The sequence below is a fragment of the Microplitis mediator genome, chromosome 11 (genome assembly GCF_029852145.1).
Source record: "Microplitis mediator isolate UGA2020A chromosome 11, iyMicMedi2.1, whole genome shotgun sequence".
NCBI lineage: Eukaryota > Metazoa > Arthropoda > Insecta > Hymenoptera > Braconidae > Microplitis > Microplitis mediator.
In genome coordinates this window covers 8596239-8622005 of record NC_079979.1, presented here as the reverse complement: position 1 = coordinate 8622005, position 25767 = coordinate 8596239, and the positions used below count along the sequence as shown (strand labels likewise).

The 25767-nt window shown below is 33.4% G+C and overlaps 5 protein-coding genes across 6 annotated transcripts; all 5 read right to left on the bottom strand.

Moving 5' to 3' along the window:
- Positions 1-7775: 7775 nt before the first annotated feature.
- LOC130676937 (mucin-2-like) lies at positions 7776-8714 on the bottom strand. Its single transcript, XM_057483444.1, has one exon. It carries the CDS (start codon positions 8712-8714, stop codon positions 7776-7778), a length of 939 nt encoding a protein of 312 aa, XP_057339427.1.
- A 3601-nt stretch (positions 8715-12315) lies between these two features.
- On the bottom strand, positions 12316-13386 carry LOC130676936 (ATP-dependent DNA helicase pif1-like). Its single transcript, XM_057483443.1, has one exon. The coding sequence runs from the start codon at positions 13384-13386 to the stop codon at positions 12316-12318; it is 1071 nt and encodes a 356-aa protein (XP_057339426.1).
- Positions 13387-13602: 216 nt separating this feature from the next.
- Positions 13603-14214, bottom strand: LOC130676935 (uncharacterized). The gene has a single exon (XM_057483442.1). The coding sequence runs from the start codon at positions 14212-14214 to the stop codon at positions 13603-13605; it is 612 nt and encodes a 203-aa protein (XP_057339425.1).
- A 108-nt stretch (positions 14215-14322) lies between these two features.
- On the bottom strand, positions 14323-19139 carry LOC130677487 (uncharacterized). 2 transcript variants are annotated; one of them, XM_057484254.1, is made up of 4 exons: positions 19003-19139; positions 17869-18910; positions 17641-17725; positions 14323-17118 (listed from the first exon to the last, which is right to left on the bottom strand). In XM_057484254.1, the coding sequence occupies exon 4, from the start codon at positions 16684-16686 to the stop codon at positions 14323-14325; it is 2364 nt and encodes a 787-aa protein (XP_057340237.1). In that variant the 5' UTR covers positions 16687-17118; positions 17641-17725; positions 17869-18910; positions 19003-19139. The 2 variants fall into 2 exon arrangements, with proteins under 2 accessions (XP_057340237.1, XP_057340239.1); XM_057484256.1 differs by lacking the exon at positions 19003-19139 and having other exon boundaries at positions 17869-18392; positions 18487-18921.
- A 300-nt stretch (positions 19140-19439) lies between these two features.
- On the bottom strand, positions 19440-20642 carry LOC130677488 (uncharacterized). Its single transcript, XM_057484257.1, has 4 exons — positions 20514-20642; positions 20216-20417; positions 19946-20128; positions 19440-19864 (listed from the first exon to the last, which is right to left on the bottom strand). The coding sequence occupies exons 1-4, from the start codon at positions 20622-20624 to the stop codon at positions 19695-19697; spliced, it is 666 nt and encodes a 221-aa protein (XP_057340240.1). The 5' UTR covers positions 20625-20642; the 3' UTR covers positions 19440-19694.
- Positions 20643-25767: the final 5125 nt, after the last annotated feature.

Sequence of the window (25767 nt, the reverse complement as noted above, 5' to 3'; positions counted from 1 at the left end):
CACATAGGCAGCCAATTCCTCAGCCTCCGCTGAGGTCAACATCTCTTCCCCCATGAGGTCCCAACGGGTGCGTTTGAGCGCTTGGGTGACCTCAGGTGACGATACAGGGCGCGCTGGGGGTACGTAAAATGGCTGGATAAACCGAGCTGTCGATGGACGGCCTTCCGACTTCTCCACAGCCCGAGCCAGAGTACAACGCTTCTGCCAACGTGCCGTGAAATCTGGTCGTGCAGTGGGTGCGATCACCGAGTGGCAGGGTACTGGTTCTCTCACAAGTGCGGGTGCCTCGCCGACTTCCGGACGTGGTGGACGTGGCCTGTATGATGGTGGAAGGGGCAGCCCCAAGCGTAACCTCTCAGCAATAAAGGTATTTTTCCGTTCACGACGCATGACAGTACGACAATGCGTCGCGTCGCGGAAAAATCCTGGCTCTCGGGCCATCCTTTCTTGGACCCGACGGTCCCGTACGTCTCTCTGAAACAAATCAAACGGTTTTCATCAGCCTCTGACTACGCCTGGGCAATTTCAAATCAAGTACATAATGATTGCCCAAAATTTTCCCAGCATCTGATTTGAACTCGACAACTAAAGGGCTGATGATTTTATTGACGATGGCTGGTCCCAGGAATTTGTTAGCCAAACTAGACGAATATTTATCGATTTTCTTACTCAACTTCCGGTTTGGGTAATATACCGAATCACCCACTTGTAATTTAGGTGGCTCTTTAAGTCCCTTATCATGATATACGGCTTGTTTTTCACTTTCTATTTTCATTATAGCTTCGATTTTATGTCGTAGCTGATCAAGACGATTTACTCGATCGCGCCATGAATTATCATCTGAATCTAAGTCATCTATTTCTAGTTCGGTTATTTTACCCGACAGCCGTGGTTCTTTACCATGAACCAAATAATATGGCGACATATGTAATGAAGCATGGTAACTACTATTATAGGCGAGCTGGAATTCACCTAAGTGCTCATCCCACGACGTCTGCTCTTTCGAAATAAATGCCCGTATCATTGGTTTAAGAGTGCGGTTAATTATTTCGACCGGGTTACTTTGCGGGTGCGCAATCGCTGTAGGTACAGATTTTATTCCCGTTTCTTTTAAATAATCTTTAATCTCATGATTGATAAATTCTTTTCCGTTATCAGTGATTAAAAATAGAGGGTATCCCCAACGTGAAAAAACGCGACGAAAGCTTTTCTTTACATTTAATCCAGTCTGTTTACGAAGTCTAAAGACCTCAATAAAACGCGTATATAGGTCTTGTACAATTAACACATATTGATAGCCGGTTTTAGATCGCGGAAATGGGCCAGTCACATCAGCTGCAACAATGGCCCAGGGTTCAATTGGTTGTCGCGTGCGCATCGGCGCTTGAGACGAGGTCTGTTTATATTTGACCTTTTTACACGTCTCACAATTATCTACATACTCGCCTACATCGCGATACATACCAGGCCAATAATAACGTGTACGCATCCGATGGTACATTTTATCGCGACCCAAATGTCCCGCGTCTGGCACATCATGGTTTGCTTTCAAAATATCGGGAATCTCGTTTTCAGTTAAAACAAATTTCCACGCGTCTTGATCATCTATACATTCTTTTAGATAATCGGGTTTATAATATTTTAGTTTATCCTCATTATTTATTCGCCAATCAACAAAATTTTCCGGGTATTTTCTAACATTTGCTTTCTTTACGTCGTACCACGAGCGAACTTGAATATGTACAAAATCTACACCTTTATTTTTAATTTCATCGAGGACTTCGGACCACTCCACGGGCTCCTGGTCCTCGTATAAGCGCGATAAGGCATCCGGGCCTTCGTTCTCGGTCCCACGACGGTGTTCAATCGTGATCTGGTGGGCCAAAAGTTCCATTGCCCAACGAGCAAGCCTACCGTTCGGGTTTTTCAAGGTATGGAGCCATTTTAACGATGCGTGGTCAGTAACCACAACAAACGGAAACCCTTCCAGATAACATCTTAATTTTCTTACGGCCCATACAACCGCCAAACATTCTTTCTCGGTTGTAGTATAGCGTGTTTCGGCACCTCGCAACGGTCTACTTAAACATATTATAAGAAACTCTTTCCCGGTATCTGGTTCCTTTTGAACCAAGAACGCGCCTAGACCCGTATCACTCGCATCGGTGTATAAATAATACGGAAGATTTGGCTGAGGTACAGCTAAAGGTTTCGCGTTAACAAGAGCTTGTTTAAGATCTTGGAAAGCCTTTTTTTCCTCATCTCCCCACTTCCATTCAGTATTCACGCTACATAATTTATTTAGAGGTCCTTGGACCTTCGCGACGTTTTGTAAATGCCTGTGGTACCAGTTAACTAATCCGCAAAAACTGCGTACCTGTTTTCTAGTCGTTGGACGCGGGAAATTCGCGATAGGTGCTATTTTTTCAGGGTCAGGTCGTAGACCCTCTCTATCTACTATAAAACCAAAAAATCTCACCTCAGATCTCGCGAATTTACATTTACTTGGATTTATTAATAATCCAGCCTCGCGAAATATTTCAAAGACAAGAGTCAAGATAGCTTAATGTTCGCTATAGGTATCGCTTATTATTACCCAGTCATCCAGATACGCGAAAACTTTATCTATCCAAGACCTCGGTAAATTTCTTTTGTGTACTCTATCTACAAACCGTTCGCGGAGCTTATCCATCGCTTTTTGGAACGTTGATGGTGCACCCGCGAGCCCATAAGGCATACGAACCCATTCAAATTGCCCCCTACCCTCTACGGAGAAGGCAGTGTAAGGAATGGACTCCGGTGCCATTAAAACTTGATGGAACGCCTCCTTGAGGTCCATCGTAGTTATATATTTCGCATCATGTAAAGCACTTAGAATACGTAGCATATTTGGAAGAGGGTGAGCGGGTAAAATAGTATATTTGTTGATTGGTCGATAATCGACGCAGAAACGCCAATCACCTGAGGCTTTGGTCACCATGACTGGAGAACACGACCAGAAACTGTTACTGGGCCTTATATAACCCTTCTCGAGCAGCTCGTCTATTTGTTTATTTAATTCCGCCGATATAACAGGACTACGCCGATATGGACGGATTTGTATGGGTTTTATTCCCGGCTGTAAAGTGATCGTATGCTGCACGAGGTCAGTTAGACCTTGGTTCGGTAACTCCGCGAATTTTGACATTTCCGATTTTAAAAATTCATCAAAATCTTTTTGTTGATCAGAAGTTAGTGATTGACAACGGGTTTTATTATCATTACAATTTATTAATTGAAAAGGATGACTTTCATCAGTGCCTTTAAATTTCCAAGTTTTAGCTGCGCAATCGATTAATAAGCCAAATTGAAGAGCGAAGTCCATACCCAGGACTACTGAATAGCTCAGGTCCTCGAGGACACTCAGATATTGCTCTCCGGCTATTGTACTGATTTGAATAATGAAAGGAGCCCCACCGATAGTTTTGCATTCGGTGTGGTTCGCGAGAAGAACTCCTCGACGGTTCGTATCGTCCGATTGTAATTGACCAGAGCTTAGCTCACGTATTTGGTCATAAACTCGCCGATTGATATAGGACCTTTCACTTCCCGTATCAATTATACCGTTCACTTGCACCCCGAATATCCAAATGGAAACAGGTATTCGTGCCGTAATTTTAGGTGGCGCTGGACCAGTACCGGAATAAAATTTGGTCCGAGATGCAATACGATAGGCGATACGTGAGGGTAATATTTTATCTTTAAATATTTCTGGTGAATACGACGCGCGTGGGGATGAAGGATAAGATGGTGGAGAGTCAGTTAACGCGGGATCTTCAGGTTCAAAACCTGGATCCAATTCTTCCTCCCACGTCTCTTCGGTCTCCTCATTATTTTCAAGTGGCTCCAATCCACATAAATATGGCACCCCAGGAACATTAACAGAACCTGGTTCCTCAGATTCATCAGAACCAATTGACTCAATAAAATCACTAACTTCAAAATTTTCCAAAAGATTTATAGGAACTTCATAAGAATTATCCCGATTAAAATTTTCATAAATATCTTCGATTAAATTATTAGAATCTGGTAAATTAACCGTGGGCTGTGCTTCTTCCCTCAAGCCTTCCCATCGGTTAATTTCGTCAGTATTTGAAATAAATAAATTATCTAAAATAGGGCAATCTTTATTTAAAACGGACAAATTATTAAAAACCGATAACCCGTTTACGTTATCGTATATTTTGCAAAATTCCGAGAAAGTGTCTTCCTCGACACACCTATTCTCTACTCTATCACCACTACTAATATCATCCTCATTCTCGAAGCTAATTAAATCATCTACTTCTTGATTAGAATTATTTTCGACCGTAGCTGGGCCACGTAGGTCGATTAAATCGACCTCAGTCTCAAAATTATTACTATTAAATATATCGGAGCCAATGAAATTTAAATTTCGATTTTCTAAAATTATATCACCGATTTGTTCACCACTGGTTAGAACAACTTGACCGACAGTACTCTCTATGCTGTCAGGTCTTACAATTAAATTTTCCTCAATTAGATTTTCATCAACAATTTCCTCAAACAAACCGACAGTACGCACCGAGCCGCCGTCTGGTTCTAAATTTAAATTTATTAAATCTTGTAATTTATTTTCTTCAATCGGGTCGACAGTACGCACCAAGCCGCCGTCTGACTCCGGATTTAAGTTTATTGAATTTTCAACATTAAGATATTCTATCGGGTCGACAGTACGCACCGAGCCGCCGTCTGACTCCGGAATTGAGTTTATTAAATTTTCTGAATTAGATTGAACATCCGAATCGACAGTACGCACCAAGCCGCCGTCTGATTCGAGATTTAGATTATTATTAATTGCTGTTTTCTTAAATTTAGTTGGTTTGTTTAACCAGTTCGCGTGTGAATAATGACTACTAGGACTCCGATTTCCCCATATTATTTGTTCCCTAGATCTTCTGGATTTCGCGCCCTTTCTCCTCGGGGAATAGGAGGGCGAGATTAGTTTTTTGACGACTGAGGGAAACTGGCATCGCCTGCACTGGTCGACTGAACTTCGACGCAATTAGAGTGGTTATTATTACGATTATTATTTACATTATTATCGCCTTGAGAATGAGAAATTGCCCGATTATTCTCATGAAACTGATTACCGCTATCATTACAGTTTTCATTTACTCTAAAATTACCCGGGATAAAATTCGGGTTCGATCTGTTAGCGTTATTAAAATTAGATTGCCCACGATTTTGATTAAAATTATTTCTATTTACATATGAATTATTATTATAATTATTTCTATTTACATTTGAATTATTATAATTATTTCTATTATTATTTGGATTATTATTATAATTATTTCTATTATTATTTGGATTATTATTATAATTATTTCTATTATTATTTGGATTATTATTATAATTATTTCTATTATTATTTGGATTATTATTATAATTATTTCTATTATTATAATTTATTTGGGCAGGACCATTCGACCGATGGGAATTAAAATTTTGGTTAAACCCATTGTTGGGTGGACCACCGTTTGCTTGAAAGCAGTTTTGTTTAATATGTCCTGCTCTAAGACAAAAATTGCAGACATCAACTCTAATGTTGTTACACTGCTCAAATATGTGACCATTTTGTCCACAATTGTGACAGAAATCTTGGTCTAAGTTTCGACCAGCAGTAGCTTCACTATACGAGCGCGGTGTTCCGTTAAAACTACCGTTGTTACTCGTGTTATTTGAGTTTCGCGCCCTATTATTTTGAGGACGATAGGATGAAAGATTTTGTTGAGGGGGTTGTACCGTTGCTGCCGACGCACAAACGATAAATTGACCGTCCTCACCCTCACGAATTTCTTCAATAATCAGTGGTTGTTTTCCGTTCATCATATCAACCAAAATAGAGTTACGCGGTGACGTATGTACTGCTGAGAAACGCGATTTTTCTTTCGTTTTGGAGCTCGACTTCTCGGACGACTCGAACGTGCGTTTATTCTCCTCTAATAATACGGCAGCTTCGTGTAATACCGATAACAGGTCATCATAATTATTTACTAGCCTAGAAAATACCAACGTTGATAAGCTTCTAGGTAGATGGTTGCGTATACACGTCACCTGTTCTGATTCGGGAGGAGGGTTACGCATTTCACCGTATTTTTGTTGTACTCGGAATACAAAGTCGGTTGAAGATTCACCGGCTTCTGGTCTTAACTGACCAATTTCCATTAAGAGTTGCGTATCTGTTTTATGAGAGCCAAATGCTCGTAAAAATTCCCGCTTAAAATGGCCATAATCTGTCCAATGCCTACTGTAAGTATCGTACCATTTTGTGACTTTTCCCACGAAAAGATAACCAAGAATTTTAATTAAATCTGTTATTAACCAACCCTCGCGAAACGCCATGGCTTCAAATGAAGCCAGAAAACTATTGGCTGATAAATCGCCTTGCGGGTATCGTACAGGCCAAGCTCTCACGATTTCTCTTATATCCCGCCATTTACGTAACGAGACCGCAGCGACATCTGGTAATGTTAAATTATTCGCTCTGGGTTGTTCGAAAAACCCTTGGCATCTCTCACTGCCATTATGATTCAAATATCTATTATTGTAACCACCAGTTGCTAAGTTTTCTCCCAATATATCGAAATTATCATCACCGTTATTCCCGTAATTATTCATCGGGTGATAATTATTTAAATTACTATTATTTCTTACGCCCAGATAATTATTGTGGTTGGCATTATTAATTTGAGATTCGATCGGGTAATTATTGTTGTTAATATTATTATGAACATTTATATTATTCTTTAAATTATTGATTCCGATCGGGTAATTGTTTAAATTACACCGGCACACAAAAAAAAATAAGTTCTCTGTACTTTTGACGGGACCGATTTATTCCCATGTATTTTGACCCGCTGAATCCGAATCCGAGGTCCGTTTAACCCGTACACCCTCAGATTTTTAGAAAACTTTGAAAAACCTCAAAAATACACAAAAATCGACCGTTTTTTAAATTGATAAATTTTTTTAACCCTAACTAAACATGATTTTTATGTATTTCGGTCCTCCACATACTAACCTGAAGTTTATTTAAAACATTAGCCATTTAAAGTCTGAGTAAATTCCAAAAAACCCCAAAAAATTGCAAAAAAGCAAAAAAATTCTTAGTATTGTGATGAAAAAAATTTTATAGGGCTAAATAAATAATTATTTTCATGTATGTTTATCTGTCACATATAATTCTCGAACATCCATGGCTCAGACATCTCTAAAATTTTAAATAAATGGCAAAAATTCCCAAAAAATCGAAAAAAATAAAATTTGGTATAACAATAATCAATTTTTAAATCGAAATAAATAAAAGAAATCATATTGTTCGATCTGTGATATATATATAAAAAATATTTTGGCTTAAACCATAAAAAAATTTTAATATGCTTCAAAAAATTTTTTTCATCACAACACTAAGAATTTTTTTGCTTTTTTGCAATTTTATGGGGTTTTTTGGAATTTACTCAGACTTTAAATGGCTAATGTTTTAAATAAACTTCAGGTTAGTATGTGGAGGACCGAAATACATAAAAATCATGCTTAGTTAGGGTTAAAAAAATTTATAAATTTAAAAAACGGTCGATTTTTGTGTATTTTTGAGGTTTTTTAAAGTTTTCTAAAAATCTGAGGGTGTACGGGTTAAACGGACCTCGGATTCGGATTCAGCGGGTCAAAATACATGGGAATAAATCGGTCCCGTCAAAAGTACAGAGAACTTATTTTTTTTGTGTGCCGGTGTTATTATTCGTGTCCATGTTTGAATTATTATTTATATTATTATTTCTTCCTGCCAAGTTACTGTGGACATTCATGGTTCCACTGGTACCAGGTTGTTCGTACACCGGGAGGGCTGAAGACGTCATAGCCCTAGTATCTTGTGTCAAGTGTCCTGTACCACACTCCCCGTCGCCAAAACTGTGAGTTACGGTGCGAACAGTTTGTGTGTTAAGTTGTACAGGCACTTGTAAAGTATTTTCCCGCTGCGAGTTTAAAGTAAGGGACAAATTTTGAATGCAACTCATAATTTGAGCTAAAGCAGCAAGAGTTGCTCCTTGTTCAGTCTGTGCGGGAACTGGAGCGATGCCAGGATAAGAAACGGATCCCGCATTAGGCTGAATCGATGGAAATTGTACCGGTGGGGTGTTTTCTAAAATTACCCCGTCCACAGACGCTTGCGAAGTATTATTGTTTATTCTTTGGTTTATTTGCGTATTCGAATTAATTGCCGGTGAATTATTCGTTCTGGTTAACCCCGATGTGGTGGTAATTGTTATCGGTGTATTTGTTACTGTAACCGGTGTAGTTGTTACAATCGATGTGGTCATCGTGGTGACCATTGACGTGGTACTTGGTACCGTCGCCAAGTTATTTCCTAAGCTGCGCCTAACTGGTGGTCTGTTCTGCAGTGGCGTGCCTGCAGTGACAACCAGGCTTGGTATATTGGGTACCGTGGGAGGGGGAACCGACATTGTCGAGTTCGCGGACGAAACGGTAGTACTGGGCGTTATCGTACTCGTTGTCGCAGGTGGTGAGTGTACTACCCTGGATTGGTTACTCTGGTTCGATGAACCAACCCCGTCAAATATTACCTCCCCGCTATCCTGCCTATTCTGTTGTTTAGAATTTTGGCGCGTCAATGGTCGCGTGTTACTCATTATTCAAACAAAATTAATTTTTAATTACTTACTTTATTCGATAGCTATTATCAGCTTACGAGCCCAAATAGACTTAATTTTAAACAAATATTGGCGAAGCACAATTATCAAATATAAATATATAAACGGATAATCTCTATTTCCGGATTAAAATTTTATTTATATTAACCGATGACTAATATTTTAATCCCTAAACGGCAGTTTTATTTTGGTTTGTTCCCCAATAAAAAAATATAATTTTATTATTTTACCGGAATTAACTTCCGGAAACGTTTATCCGATTGCTTGGATAATTATTAGCATTACAGCAGTGACAGTATTGTTTAATTATTTATTTTATATTAAATCTAATTATTCTTTTAGAATAAACTTCCGCAAACAAATATCTTAACTGATGTTATTAGCCGGTAATTACCGATTTTGATTTACTATGATCGAGTAATTTATTTATGGTGACTCATCTACCAAATAAATTCAAATTACCGGTTGTTCGAAAGATGGTTTATTCTAAACCAGTATAAACTAAATAAGTACTAATTTATTTATTTAAGATTTTATTTTGAAAATTATTTCCAGCAAAATTTTATTTCTTCTCAAGATTTTATTTTGACTGACTCTGTCACCAAAGAAATTTTATTTACTTTATTATTCTACAAAAGAATTACTTTATTTTATTTTATTTTATTTTATTTTATTTTATTTTATCTACCAGTGTTGACTATTTGTTTCCTGATGACGCGTGCGACCGATGCGTAAGCCGGTGAGTATCGCTTTGTCTAACCGGCGCTACGGGTATTTATCGATTTTTTCTCGCACGCGTTAAACTTAAATTTTTATTTCTCCCATTTATTATTTTAATATTTTAATTAAAATTTTAATTTATAACATATTCAAATTTTTGGGCAACCAATGCAATTAAAACACAATTTTTGGTTGTATAGAATTTCTCTCTTCAACGGTTATAGGGTAGTAAAAGAAAATTCAAAATTTATTTGTAATTTTTATAATTATAAATTGGTATAATTATAAATTATCTACTATCACCAGGTCTAAAAATTTCAGGACGAGGAACACGAGTTGGGCGCCCAATATAACGGTGGGCCCTGGCTACTGCGTGTCCAGATAGCCAAGAACCACTGTTAAGTTATAATTCCCGGACTTTATTATTAATTAATTTAATTAGCGGACTATACTTCCGAATACGGCACATCTTACTTTTGTCTATTAATTACACACAAACTTTATTTTTATGTGTAGAGACGTTACCCGAGCGAATTTGTTGGCGACGGAGCCGAATAAGCCTAAATTTTTTATGTTTAACTCGGATACACACAACACGTGTTCAAAATTCATAAACCTATCAATTAATTGTTTAATTAATTAACAAATTATTCACGAAATTTTGAACTAAATATGCCACTAATTCACCAATAACAATCTTTAACGAATGAATTCGTTAGACACCGAACAATGTTAGGTTTCATCCCAGATGTGATGGTGGAATTGTCAGTGAGGCACCTCCATCACATCCTGCCTCATACCTAACACTGAAGTTACCATAAAATTATAAATGGGTTGAACCTACACGCCACCGTCCTTCTTACGGTTTGAATAAAATTAATTATTAGTATTTTAATTTTAATTTAGCTATTGATAATTGATCAATTAGCAGCGCCATCTATGTGCACGTATTCCAACATAATCGCATCTATTCGTCCGTATCGCCAACTCAGACAAATTGCGCTGGGTTTTATATGTTATTAGGGTTATTACGCCGTATTTTATGAAGTAATTGATGATATGCCGTATTCGGAAGTATAGCCAAAAAAATACTTGTTGAACTATAAAAAAGAATATATTAATAATATATTTTAAATCTATAAGCAATATAATTTTAAAAATATTAAAAAATAATATAAAAATATATTTTTAAGTTAATCAACAACATAAAAAATGAAATATAAAAAGTTTATATAAATGATATATTTTTAATATAATATTTTTATGTTTTTTTTTTTTGATTGTTGACTAACTTAAAATTTATTTTTTATATAATTTTTTAATATTTTCATAATTAGATTTTTCATAGATTAAAAATATATTACTAATAAATTTTTTTCATATTACGATACCTGTTTTTTTTATATTTTTAAATATACAAAAAATAAATTTCTTGTATATTTTTATACATGTATTTTTTATATATTCTAAGACATATTTTTAATATGTTTCAAATATATACAATATCCACGGAAATCCTAGAAAGTTAGCGATTTAAAATATATTTTTTATACATATTTTATATGTATTTATATATTTTCTATGTATTTTTAATATATTTTTTTATATGAAAAATGTTTTTTTTCTATGAATTTTTTTCGTGGGGGCTGATCGATTTCAAAAACTGGACATTAAAATGGAAATAACTAAAAAGTCATGCGGAATTTGCGAGAAATTTATTCAAAATAATTGATAGGGAATAAAATGGACTAGAAAAACGATTACATGACATTTTGTAATTAGTCCAATAGTTTTGCTGGAAAAGTGAAAAGATCTCGGATTTAACTATAAATTTGACTTAAAGCTCCAATAATTTTTGAACAAATGGATTTATCAAAAAATGATAAGAGACTTTTTTTTGGAGAGCATTACTTCGTTACGAAAATATATCCTCAGCTCATCTGTACAATGAGCTACTGCCAACGTATAAAGTTGTAAACTTTAAAATTTTTTTTCCCTATGCTATTTAAATAGGAAATTCATCATCACAAAGAGGCATCTCTTAATATTAATATTAAAAACTCTAAACTTATCAGAATTTTTTTTCTCATTATCTTGAATGATATTTCACGATAACTAAAGAAAATAATAATATATTCTTTTTGATTCATTCAAATATATGTATCAGAGTTACTCCAAAAATTCGACAATTTTTATTTCAAAAATTATACGAAAAATATTGTTCGACATAACGAAAAAAAAAAAAAATTACTATTAAAGTTGGAGCTTCTCATATTAATATTAACAACTGCCTCATCGCAATTTTCGATTTCCCATTTAAATAACTCGGGATAAATTTTTTTTTCAGTTTGGAATTGTATCACTCACCAAAAAATCAGTGTATCGGCAAAATCAATGAATGTTTTTGTTTAAAATTGAACGTTCTACAAAAAAAGGTCTCTTATAATTTTTTGATAAATTTAATTTTTTAAAAGTTATTCGAGGTTAACGTTGGACTCATAGTAAATTTTAGTATTATTTGATTTTTGCGGCGAAACTATAAGACTTATCTTAAAATGTTATAGGACTTTTTTTGTAGATCATTCAATTTCCTACAAATTATCTTTCATCGAGTTTCCGTTCGATATCTTTATTTAATATAAAGTTACTAGATTATGTGGCGCGCGTAAACGCGCGCATTTATGATTGCTCATTTCGCTTGGTAAAAATGAGAGTTATAACATACAAGTCAACAATACAATTCCTTAAACACGAAGTTCTTTACAAAATTTTCCACTTTTTCACTACTTAAATACAAATGTAATGATTGCCAAGAACGAACTCTAGATAAGGCTACGTATAATTGACCATGATTGAATACTTATTTCGTGAGATCAACGGCTATTCTATCAAATGTCTGACCCTGAGATTTATTTATGGTCATGCAAAATGCAATTTTTATTGGAAATTGTCGTCTTTTAAATGTAAAAGGGTAAACATTATCACAATATAGTGTTACACGATTAATAAAAACAATTTCTCTAGCCTTATCTCCCGTCAATATATTACATTGCAAAACATTAGTTGATGAGTCCAGTACCATCAACCTCGTTCCATTGCACAATCCTTCACTTAAGTTCAAATTTCTTATCAACATCACTACAGTATTTTTTCGCAAGCACAGTTTGTGAGGAGGAAAATTTGGTGGATTCAAAGTATTGAGATATTCTGGCAAAATCGCGTCAGTCATGTCTCCATTATCACAATTTTCAGTGCTATCGATAGCCGTATAAATTTTTTTAGTAGTTTTATTTAGAAGTTCAACTACTTGTTCATTGATAATATCAACATCAATATTTCTTGCGGATAAAATAACTGACTTAGTAAGTTCGTTAAAACGCTGCGTTCTAATAATGTTTCCATACAGATATTCAATGATATTATTAGCTTTAGAAACCGGACATGCGTCCGGTAGAAGAAGGTTGTCATTTGCATCATTCAATTTGCCATCGCCCACATTTAGCAAGAACTGTGAAAATTCAATTTCTTCTGGCAACGCCCGCATATTTTGTGTTAATGTAAATTTATGAAACTTTCTCCACAAATGGCTGTATTTAATTGATAAGTTAACCATTTCACTTCGAGTTGCATGGGTCAGAACAGGAAGAAGTTGACGAAAATCTCCTCCTAATATCATCATCTTATCACCAAATGGTATGTCAATATTCATAATATGTCGGAGCGTTCTGTCGATTATCTCTAAAGCGTATCTAGGAGACATAGGAGCTTCATCCCAAATAAAAACATCTACACTTTTTAAATACCTTCCTTGATTTGAATTAGGTTTAATGTTTGAAGATGAATCGGTGAACATTGGGACAGGTAAGCCAAATGTTTTGTGAGCTGTTCTTCCGTTAGGTAAAAGAGTTGCCGCGATACCAGTGTAAGCCATTGTAGAAACAACTTTGCCTTGATTTTTTAATAAATGACATAACGTCGTGTATACAAAAGTTTTTCCTGAACCTTCCGGTCCGTCAATGTAAATACAATTAGATTGGTGATTACCATAGTCGTTAACGGCCTGTACAACGAAATCTACAATTTCTTTCTGTCTTACATTTAATTTTCGATAATAGGCTTCAGATTCATCATTACTTAAGTTTTGGGTTTAAAAGTCATCAGGAATATCATCCGTTTCATCTATTTGAGGCATTTTCGGAAAATTTGAGAGACTAACACCTTCTTTGTTAAGCATAAAATTTATGAACCTATATGCTTTTCGATTACCACCGTCTACACGGAAGCGACTATAGAAATCTTCGGACATCTGTTCTTTAAATTGTTCCCATAGTTCTTCGGGATAAAGAGGTTGACAATGGATTAATATACGTACAAATAAACATCGTAACTGTCGTGGCATCATCCATACTACAGCTTCACTCATTGTACGCTTCCATTCTTGATCATCTTCTATTAATCCTAACGCTAAACACGCATTTGTGAAAGTATCAAATACTTCTCCATTGACTGTTCTGATTCCTTCATAACTTATTGCACCCTTGACATTGACAAGTAAAAGCCGAAGATGAAATAATTCTGTTTGAGCTGGGCTAATTGAATACATACGACCAATTACATTAGAATGTTTTCGACGTGGTTGCCAACTGTAGTTATTGGTATCATCTATTTTTTTAAAAACGTAATGGTGTGGAATTTCGCTATATGTATATTGTCTAGCTTCCGCGCTTCGTTCGTTCAATTTAAAATAATCTATCAGCATTGTTTGTTTTTGTAATGCTTCTTGTAAAGCAATTTCATCGCAATCTTCGGTTATTGTAATATTTTGTTCATTCGGTAAATGTATTGGTAAACGAATGATTGAGTGGCTTCAATCTTGTAATCCTTTTGATGAAATTCGCCAAACTGCTTCGACGGGGCCTACATACCGGGCATCGACAAAATCGCGGATTTCATCGTGGGTTACGGCAACATCAGATTCATTTTGAGGATGTTGGGTATTTTGAGTTGCGTTCGCATTTGAACTATGTAGACTCCCATTAATTGTTACTGCAGCTTTGTCATGACCTTTGTAAACGTATTTATATAAATGCTTAACCGCTTTGACGGATGAGACTACTTCTACATTTATATGACAATTGAACGTCAAAAGCAATGTTCTATTATATGGTACTACGTATTGATTATCGAAAAAAAATTCATTGTTTCGAGTAAATGTCACTCCATCGTTTTTACGTTGATAAAGAGGATATCCATTCTCATCCATAACAGTTTCATTCTGAAATGCTTTGGGGAATTTTTTGGAACATTTTCCATCAATTAAACACCAATCACCGCAAGGGCCATGAAGCATGTTTCTTGTAACGATATCATACAGCCTAGGATCATGGTCTTTATTTGGTATTTCAGGACATATAAATTTATCAACAATATCGGGAGTTTTAATTTTAAAACCACTTTGTAATGTAAGTAACATATGCAGATGTGGTAACGCACGCTTTTGAAATTCTATTACCCAGTTATAAGCAATAACTTTGCCGAAGAGATCTGTCTTAGTTATTAATTTGATCAAAGCATTCTTTTTGATGTCAAATACACGTGCTACTAAGTCTGGTCTATCGGAAGCTGATTGACCTGGTAACAGGTTTTCTGTAATTTCGATCCACTTAGGATTACAAGTCATCGTGATAAAAAGATCTGGTTTACCGAATTTTTTAACGATTGACATTGCGTCTTGATACTGTTGTAACATATTACGTGGAGAACAGGTGAATGTTGAAGGCAGTATCACTACTTTACCAATATTGCAGGGTGTTTTACTATTTTCATTTCTCGATTTCAAATGATCTAATAACCCCTTATATGATTCTGCCCGTAACTTCGTTTGGTTTAACCTGCAATAATTCAATCTATCTTTTTCAATTTTTACATAACTATCTACTACCCACTGTTGAGTTAAACGACGACCCATCAGAAAAACATTGAATTTATCACGAATTGCTAATTTATACTTATAATAATCAGCACGAGTTACCCTTCGCATCGTTTTCTTAGTATACGTCATACTCGAATGCCACCCTTGATTGCCATGAGGATAAAATAGAGGATATACCCAAGGTTCAGTATTAGGATCCATTGTACTTAATCGTTGAAGAGTCTTGGTATTTTTTTTTGCAACTGTGATATACGATTCCGGTATTTCACCATCAGCAGTCGTAGAAAAAATTGCTGCAACTTCATTCACCCTTTGAAAGTTGTATCGTCGAGCATCCATACCAGGCTTTAAAGTAAACAATAGACTCAATTCAGGTTCAATAACGTTTCCATGTGAATCACGCGTAGAATTGCTTTCTATAACATCCTTCATCATTTGATAAGACTCCGCAAATACATTATGATCACGAATTATAGAATCTAATGTTTTAAATAGTTGTAAATCACATTCAACATTTTGGTTTAAACGAATTTCTGCTGCTTCATTGGTATCTACAATAAAAAGTTGACCGTAACTTGGTGTTTCATCAATCGGTGGATATAATGCCGTATTCATTTGGTAATAAATTTGTCCTTGAATTTTGAAGCAATACGGTCCTCTTCTCTGTGAACTGAAATTGTATAAATTAGCATTAAATGATGCAAATGAGAAAGAACTGTTATAATTTCTTATTCGTTCAAAGAAATTTCTTGACTTTTCATGCGTTCCTTCAAATAATGATTTAAAAATTTCCGGAGGTTCGGGCATCGGTTCCAATTTAACTTCTCCATGACGGCAACACTCATTGAAAGAGTTCTTTTTATTCGCAACTTGTTCAAGAGCGAAATGTCTTGACTGACAGTGTTGACATATTATATCCATTTGGCCTATATAATTTTCATGTATCGTATCATGATCATTTAGTACATGAAAAACGGTATCACTCATGTCGATGTTTTGTATTGGAACATTATTCGTTTGTGCAGTGATATCGTGAGGTGTATCGGTAGTATTTAATGATATATTAGAGGATGTGGACGGAGTTCCACATACCTCTGTCACATTCTGCTCATCTTTACTCTTAGAATTACTTGCACCACTCACAGGAAAAACGTTCCTACCAATCAGATTACGAACCAATAAATCTATATTTTCATTTTTTTTCTGCTTTCGACGGTTTCGTTGTTGTTCATTTCTTTTTTCTCTGCGCGCTTTTTCGGCCTCTTCGGCCGGTGCTCGAATAATTTTCCTGCGTGGCATACTTATAGAAAAAGATATACTAAGTAAGAAATAAAACAGAAATAATTAAAAGGTTTGCAAAAGAAAATATTTTTTAATGTTGAGAAAGGTTATATTGTAAAACTATTGAGTACAATTAACAAGTTTATTGAAATAAGATACAATAAAAATAATAAACAGTATGATTTATTACAAAGATATATGTATATACGATTTTATCATTTCATTCAAATCTCATTTCGATTCAATTCGTACTGTATAATCTTAGGTAAAATGGTATTTTCTTAGTATTGATGTTTATGTTCTAGTATATTCTTGCGTAACGGTCTTATTCCTTTTTTTTTTAAGAACAAAATTTCGGTATCCTTGTCTTTTCGTTTCTTTTTTGGTCAAGTTCTGTTCTAGGTCTAAAATCGGATCATCAGATATAACTGTACCGTATTCCTTCCGAACCTGAAACATAAAAAGTACTAAATATAATTTTCATTTACTCGGGTAAAATAAATTGAATAAATTCCGAGTAATGGTTTTGACAGGATACGAAAAAAAAAAAATTACGTCAACCAAATGGGAAAGGGTCAAGTCCAAAAGTGGTTAATCTACCGTGAAATGCTTTATATAAAACTATAATGACAATAATATAATATTAAGTACAGTATAAAAGAGAATAAGATTATGATTAGAATTTTAATAATAGTATTGACGACATTAAAAGTGATAACTAAATAACAGAGCTGCAGTAATCAGTCTTATAATTATTTACAATTAATCAACCTTAAATTTGTGAAATTTATTCTCTATAATTTAGAAATCTTGATATGCGAATGTATTATAGATTCCGGAAGATTAAAAAAAAATACCGAAGTTGATTACAGCTGACTTTGATTATCAATAACGGTTCAGTACATTAATCAATTAACCATTAATAGTATAGAGGAAAAAAATTGTGACGTACAGAATTAAAAATTATCTTACCTATTAGATAGATCAGAAGGTAATAATTTTACTGTCCTGAGATTAGCAAATCTTGAACCGAGAAATCAGAAACATATGAACGTATCTGAAAGTAAAAACATATGTTATGAATAATCACGAATATTTGAAATTATTATTATATTTATTGAAATTTGTAATATCACCACAATTATATCGATAATTGTCATTAAAAAATTACAACTTTTTTATATAAAACTAAATACTTACGTAATAAAGTACAAGTATACCCGAACTTTGGGCGTAGAGTAATTAAATTTATGGTAAAATTATTAATTTCCCATAGACGACTTTGATTTTGTTGGAAATTTTAACATTTATAGAATACGAAAACTGCATCTACGACCGTGATCTTGGCAATAACGTATTTTTTGATTATCAATCTATTTATATTAATACATAGACATATACTTGTATAAACACATGAGTCATGAAAATTTATTTTACATTCAATTTACTTAGAACTTCATTGACAATATAACTTGATTACACAATGAAAATTACCAATGGTTATGTTATCTGTACAGATTTGTAATCTAATTATAAATATCGAAATACAAATAAACGTCACTGTTGAAATTTTCTTCTTCATCAATTGCAGATTATACACTGTCGAATAATAGGTTATGATTGTAGATGCTTACAACAATAATGGAGTCGTGATCATAAGTGTCATTACTATCCGAAAAATGAGTATATAATAATGGAGTCTTCTTGTAGTTGTAAATCCACCACTAATCGTAAACCATAAGAAAAATTTAAATAGAGGTCAGTTCAGTTGTACCAGAGTGTAAATTGGCAAATTGAGTTTAAGAGCCGGTTAATTACCATTGACGATTCTACAGTAAATCATCGTAAGGGTAGTTCACAACAAAAAAGTTGATAAAACCAATCAATTCAACGCGTGTTTTTTAAATGTAACATATTAGAGTTACAGAAATAATGATTATGATTACACTCATTCAAATATAATGATAATAATGAATAGTACGTATTTGATATTCATTGGATTACTGATCCTGTCAAATTAATTAAATTTTACGTATTCAAGAATGGTCAATGAAACTTAGAATGCACTATATTGTTAAAACAAAACGGATAATTATTCATCAAAATCATGAAGCTTTAATTAGTCAACCGGAATTAGATATTTCATTACAATTTATATGGTCATAAAATTATATTTTGATATTGTTAATTGAAATTCAAAAAACCACAACGGTAATAAATACCTTGACGAAAACGACTTCCTCTGAAATAAAAATACGTTATTTATCGCAATAACATTTTATGAATAATTTTGATTTAAAGATATTTTAATTATATTATTATCCATTTATTTACCACAGGTATTAGTTACATTACAATTTTAATATTAGTTATGAAATATATAAGATAAACATTTTCAATTATCATTTTTATCACAGTGTAATGTTCCTTATTATTACCTATACTTTACCTATCAGTTATGACAATCTAAGATTAGGTACTTTTATTATCATATGTATGAATTATTCATATGTCAGGTATGATATACCAGTCTTTATATTCACTAACGAGCACTACGATAGATATCAAACATAAGGACAAATTTAAATAAAAAAAAAATTAAAATACAGAAAATTATGTTTTCTTCAAGAAAAATGAAATGAAACTTTTGTAATACTTAAACCGTGTAATAATATTTAATTAGGTTTGGTTTAATCAGACAAACGCTATCAAAATAGCATTTAAATTGACATATACTTATTATAATCATTTAATACTAAGGTTATCAAAAATAAAATAACAATGATTGAAAAAAAACTTAGGAACGCAAAAACAAATATTTCAGCACGCACCATCTATCATAAGATTTTGATTACTAAATTTCTCGTCAAACGAAGCCCGGCACATACATATTTAAACAACCGAAACGATTATTAGAATTAAAAGATATTAAAATAACTATTGCTCTCTTTGATACTTGAAAAAAATACTCGTGTAAGAATACTTAAGTATATTAATTACGCCACACAACATAACACAATGTGGACTTATCCTACTACAAGTCTTTTAGAGATGACGTTAGGGTCTTCAGTAGCTTTGCGCTTGGAAGGAGTTATCAGCCCCATACATTTCATTTCGATAATCGTTAATGGTGGTTTAACAACGTCAAGAGAGACATCCGCACTGACGCGAACATTCAAAATAGATGATGATAGACCTGAAATACAACATTAAGCATATTTAGATTTAATTAACCGATAAAGATAAGAAAATAAATATTTCTATCGAATGTACTTACTCCTGTCCAACCCAGACTCGCAAATTATGGTAACGTGAGCCCCTTGAGCAATAGTAATGGGAGTCCGATAATCTAATACCTGGACACGCAATTGAAATTTACCATTTATAAGAACCCCACTGCCAATCGTAGATCCATATGATACCACAGGAGCAAATGGTAATTTTAACCAACCTGAAACAGCTGGAATAATTTTGAAAACATTACGAGTAAAAATTTATTTTCAGCGAAATAGATAAGTAGAGCAACATTTAAACGTAAAAATCTCACACAGTCGACCGCGCTCATTTGGAGCATCCTCGAGTTTAACAATTCTTGGTGTTGAATTATCAATGTCATCGGGAAAAAAATCGGTTGCGACTTGAACTGTCGATGCATTAGTAATCGACAACTCAATTGGTCCAACGTCATCCGCTAAGTTATTAAATCTTTTATTTGCTTTTGACGCTCTTGCACGGGTAATAGAGATAACCTAAAAAATATTAGTAATTGTTGTATTATACTGATTGCATACATGTGATTATGAAATACCTACATTCATTATTTACATTTTCAATTAAGAACTTACGTTACGTATGCAAAGAATCTCAGAAAATTCCGTAGCTTTTTGTCCCCAGAAAAGAACTCTGACTCGGTTACCGTTACCGTTGTTAACAATGATTTTAAAAAGCGACGTCATCCTATGAGCTTGACCCTTGCCGTTTGGCACTTTTTTTGTGCCTTCGATTTGATCAACATAACCACTGAGTTCACTGTAAATGGAATAAAAAATTTTTATCAATGAATGAAAAAAAATACTGTAACCTAAAATGGCCGACATATGTTATTTATAAAGTAAAAAAAAGAATATCTCAAGATATAATTCAATTAACAAACTTCAAATTAAAACTTACATTGTGTCATCACCGATCACCCAGTAATTAATTTCTTCTTCTGTAGTAAAGTCGTTGGGAATGGTTTGATGAGCCATTGTTCGTAATAAATTACGTAAATTAATGCACAAATACTTGAGAGAAAAATTCACGTGTCCGTACTCGTTTAAATCGCCGGTGAAACAAAACGTCAACCAATTAAGGGCATTCGATTATGGTAACTACAGTGCTACCAACTGCTAACCATAAGAACATTTAAGCATCGGTCGATTTAGTAGTACACTCGTTGTCATTAATGCCTGGTCCCCCAGACTATAGAATCTTAGCCATGCAGGGGACCAGGCATTAATGATAACGATTGTACCGGAGCAAAAGTTGGAGAACTGGGGTGCGTCACATAATTCCGAGGAGAACTGAGTTAAATAGCCGCTTAATTACCAAGAAAACAACCATTGACGACTTAAAAGTAAATCATCTAAAGGATAGTTCACAGCGGAAAAGTTGATGAAAATAATCTATTTAACGCGCGTTTTTCAAACATAACATATTAGAGATATAATCATTGTGATTACGGTCATTCAAATACAATTATAATAATAATAAATAGTACATAATTAATATAAATTTGATAAAAGATACTGTCAAACTGATAAAATTTCGAATATTCAAAAACTGTCACTGAAAATTAGAATGCACTTGATATTGTTAAAACAAAAACAATAACTGATAATCATAGTCATTAATTTTTCAATATTCGATCGATATAAGATATTTGATTAATATTTCATTAAATTTTATACGTTCTATACGTAGATTTATACGTTCGTTCAATTTTATTTACATAACGTATATCAAAATTCAAAATACAACGATCATAATAAATACCCTCGCGGAATTGCCATACCGGTATTTCTACGGTATTTTCCGAGTATTTTTTGGGTATAAGTATTATTACGGTATACCCTAGGTATAAATGCGGTATGTTTGTGAAATTTTATTACCGTATTAATACCGTAAATATATTGTGTTGATACCAAATTTATATAGGGACTGTACCGTATTTATACTGTGTTTATACCGTATTTACGCTCTCGCTATACCGTATTTGTACAATGATTATACTCCATTTATATGGTTTTTATGCTGTACTTAAACGTTGGTTATACCGTATTTATACGGTTGCTATACCTCATTTAAACAGTGGTTACACGGTATTCATATAATGTTCGCACCGTATTTAAACGGTATTTATGCGGTATAAATATGGTGGTTATGCCGCATTTATACAGTGATTATGCCGTCTCACTCTTACAGGCTGAAAAATACTTTTCATATCTTTGAGTTTTATTAACAAACAATCTTCAGATTCTATAACAGATACAATATGTTTTACTACTACTTGCATTCTTAAATGGCTCATCTCTTCACTATGTTCTGCTTTCAATTTTTCAATAAAAAAGTACAGCTGTAAAAATGAATTAGTTCATTTTTACTTTCACAAAAAAATTTTTTTCAAAAAAATTTCTCTCATTAACAAATAAAAACTCTTGAAACTGGTAAAAATTTTTCAATTTAAACATAAAAATATGTTTACTTGCGGAAAAAAAATTTTGATTCAAGATTAAAATTTCAAGATAATTATTTACTTGGTGCAAGAAAATTTTACTTTTCCGAATCGTTAAAACAAAATTTCTTGAATCAGGAATTGTTTTCTTGATTCGAGTTAACTGTTTTTTCTATGTAGTAATGATTCGCAAGAACATCAGATAATTTTGAAATACATTTAGGATCAATATTAATAACTAGGATTATTTTATGATTAAAAATTACATTCTTCAATTGAAACATGTCTAAACACTGCAGTGTTTATGTCGTATGGGTATTTTGACATAAAAGTCTTTTTTTAGCTCATAAAGTTCTTTATTTGTACATTATAAAAACCTTAACGCGTCTTTTAAATTTTAGTTTCTCTACACAGAAAATACAGTTAACTTGAACTAAGAAAAATATTCTTGATACAAGAAAATTTTTTTTAACAATTCGGAAAATAAAAATTTTTTTACATCAAATAAATAATTATTTTGAAATCTTTACTTTGAATCAAAATTTTTTTTCCTCAAGTTAACATATTTTTATGCTTTAGTCGAAAAATTTTTAATTGTTGTAAAAGTTTTTATTTCTTAAAATAAGAGATATTTTATTGAAGAAAGCCGTGCCAGGTTATTGTAGCAATATTGCATTTTTTTGTTTGAAAAAAATAAAATTTCTTGGAATAATTACTATTTGTTTAACAAAAGAATTTTCGTATGTTCCAACCAAAAAAAAAAAAGTTACTCAAACCGAGAGAAAAATTTCTTGGGAGAAAAGATATATATGGAAGAGAGGAAGGGAAGGAAGGGAAGTCACTGGTGCTAGGCTGCAGCAGCGAGAATAGTTCGGTGCGCGCCACTAGGTAGCGCCTACGATTTGTAGTGTCCCTGGTAAGAAACTTATTTCAGAAGTCTTATATTCCGAAATTGTGACCATTCTGGCGCGGGTACTCCTCCGTTATTTGATAGAGTGATAAGTACCTTTTTTGATGGTAATATAGTACAACCTATATTACATAATGACAAAAATATTTATTATCAATGTTTCCATAAATAATTTATCTCTGAATTTGAACTTGAGCTTTAACAAAAATATTTTAATCAAAAGTCTATAGAATCTCTACTATATGATTAAAAATATACGAGTGACATAATACATTGTAAAGCAATATAAATAATCATATAGAGCCATTTATCATTAATAATTATATATAGTTTTTTTTACCATGTACTGGATAAATTCCGTATAAACACCTCATTAAATCAGTAGAATTGTTGTGTGAACTTGGTAGAAATGCCGTATAAATTCAGTAGAAATGCCGTATTATTACGCTAACAATGTCATATTATTACGGTAGAAATTTCGTATTAATATCATATACATGAAGTATTAATCTTATAGAAATGCCGTATCAATACAGTAGAAGTACCGTATTATTACGGTAGAAATAACGTATTAATACGGTAGAAATGCCGTATAAGCTTCGTATAAACGCAGTATAAGCTCTGTAGGAATACCGTAATTAAATTTCACAAACATACCGTATAAATACGGTAAAACTACTTGTAATCGACTACGTGTATGCTCTTTTAATACAGTGTTCAAACCGTATCATGAAAACCGCGAGGGTACCTTGACGGAAACGACTTAGACTCTGAAATAAAAAAACATGATTTATTGAAATAACATATATGAATAATTTTGATTTAAAGATATTTTATTTAAATTATTATTCGCTTATTTAACACAGGCAATAGTTACATTACAAATATAATATTAGTTATGAAATATATTAGATAAAAGTTATCGTTTATCATATTTTTATCCTAGAGTAATGTTCCTTATTATGGCCTATATTTAACCTATCAGTTATTACAATCTAAGATTAGGTACTATTGATACACTTATTAGCGATAATATAGAAGTATACATACATCAGGTACCAGGTATCAGTCTCTTTATTCACTGACTAACACTACGATAGGTATCAAAATTAAGGACGAATATTATAAAAAAAAAAAAAATTGAAGTACAGAAAACTAAGTTTTGTTTAAAAAAATTGAAATAAAACTTTTGAAGTACAAATTAAACCGTGCAACGATATTTAATTACGTCCGGTTTACTAAGACGAACTCTGTAAAAATAGCATTTGAATTGAAAAATATTTATTACCACCATTTAATTTAATACTAAAATTATTGAAAATGAAATGAAAACAATAAAAAAAAAAACTCAGAAACATAAAAGAAAATATTTTAGCATGCACTGTCCATTATAACAATTCGTTTACGAAATTTCTCGCCACACGTAATAGCGCATACATATTTAAACAACCGAAACGATCAATATAATTCAGAAATATTAAAATAATTATTGCTCTTCTTGATAGTTAAAGAAAAATGCGTAAGAATACTTAAGTATCACAATTACGCTACACAACCTGACACAATGTAGGCTTAACCTACTACAGGTTTTTTGGAGATCACCTCAGGTTCCTCAGTAGCTTTGCGCTTGGAAGGAGTGACCATTCCCAAGAGTCTCAACTCAGTAACCGCCAGCATATTTACACCGTCAGTTTTACTGACATCGGCACTGCTGCGGACGAACAAAATAGGTGATGATTGATCTGGAACACAACATTAAGCATAATGAGATTCAATTTACCGATCAAGATCGGAAAATAAATAATTCCATAGAATGTACTTACTGCTGTCTAGTCCACACTCACAAATTATGGTAACAGGAGTTCCTTTAGCAAAAGCAATAGGGGTTCGATAATCGGATACTTGAACGCGCAATTTAAATTTATCATCCATAAGAACCCCACTGCCGATCGTAGATCCATATGATACCACAGGAGCAAATGGTAATTTTAACCAACCCGAAACAGCTGAAATAATTTGTCAATAAATCACAAATGACATTTAATTTTAACGAATATGATTAGTAGTGCAACGTTTGAATATAAAAACTCACACAATCGACCGCGCTCATTTGGTGCTTTCTCGAGTTTAACAACTTTCGAGACTGAATTATCAACGTCATCTTGGAACAAATTTGTTGCAACTTCGACTGTCGATGAATTAGTAATCGACAATTCAATTGGTCCGACGCCATCCGCTGGATTGTTAAATTTTGTGTTAACTTCTGAAGCCTTTGCGCGGGTGATTGAGATTACCTGAAAGAATATTAAATCATTATATTCTATCGATTGAACATAGGTGATTTTGAAAGGACCTGCAGTTGAAATTTAAATTTTAAATAAAATACTTACGTTACGTAAGCGAAGAATCCCAGAAAATTCCGTGGCTTTTTGTCCCCAGAAAAGAACTCTGACTCGGTTACCGATACCGTTGTTAT

Coding starts and splice junctions, on each gene's coding strand:
- LOC130676935 (XM_057483442.1), bottom strand. CDS start 14,214: ATGCTGATAGATTATTTTAAATTGAACGAACGAAGCGCGGAAGCTAGA.
- LOC130676936 (XM_057483443.1), bottom strand. CDS start 13,386: ATGGCTTACACTGGTATCGCGGCAACTCTTTTACCTAACGGAAGAACA.
- LOC130676937 (XM_057483444.1), bottom strand. CDS start 8,714: ATGAGTAACACGCGACCATTGACGCGCCAAAATTCTAAACAACAGAAT.
- LOC130677488 (XM_057484257.1), bottom strand. CDS start 20,624: ATGACGTCGCTTTTTAAAATCATTGTTAACAACGGTAACGGTAACCGA. Junction 20,418..20,513: donor AGATTCTTTGCATACGTAAC/GTAAGTTCTTAA, acceptor AATATTTTTTAG/GTTATCTCTATTACCCGTGC. Junction 20,129..20,215: donor AAATGAGCGCGGTCGACTGT/GTGAGATTTTTA, acceptor AAATTATTCCAG/CTGTTTCAGGTTGGTTAAAA.
- LOC130677487 (XM_057484254.1), bottom strand. CDS start 16,686: ATGCCACGCAGGAAAATTATTCGAGCACCGGCCGAAGAGGCCGAAAAA.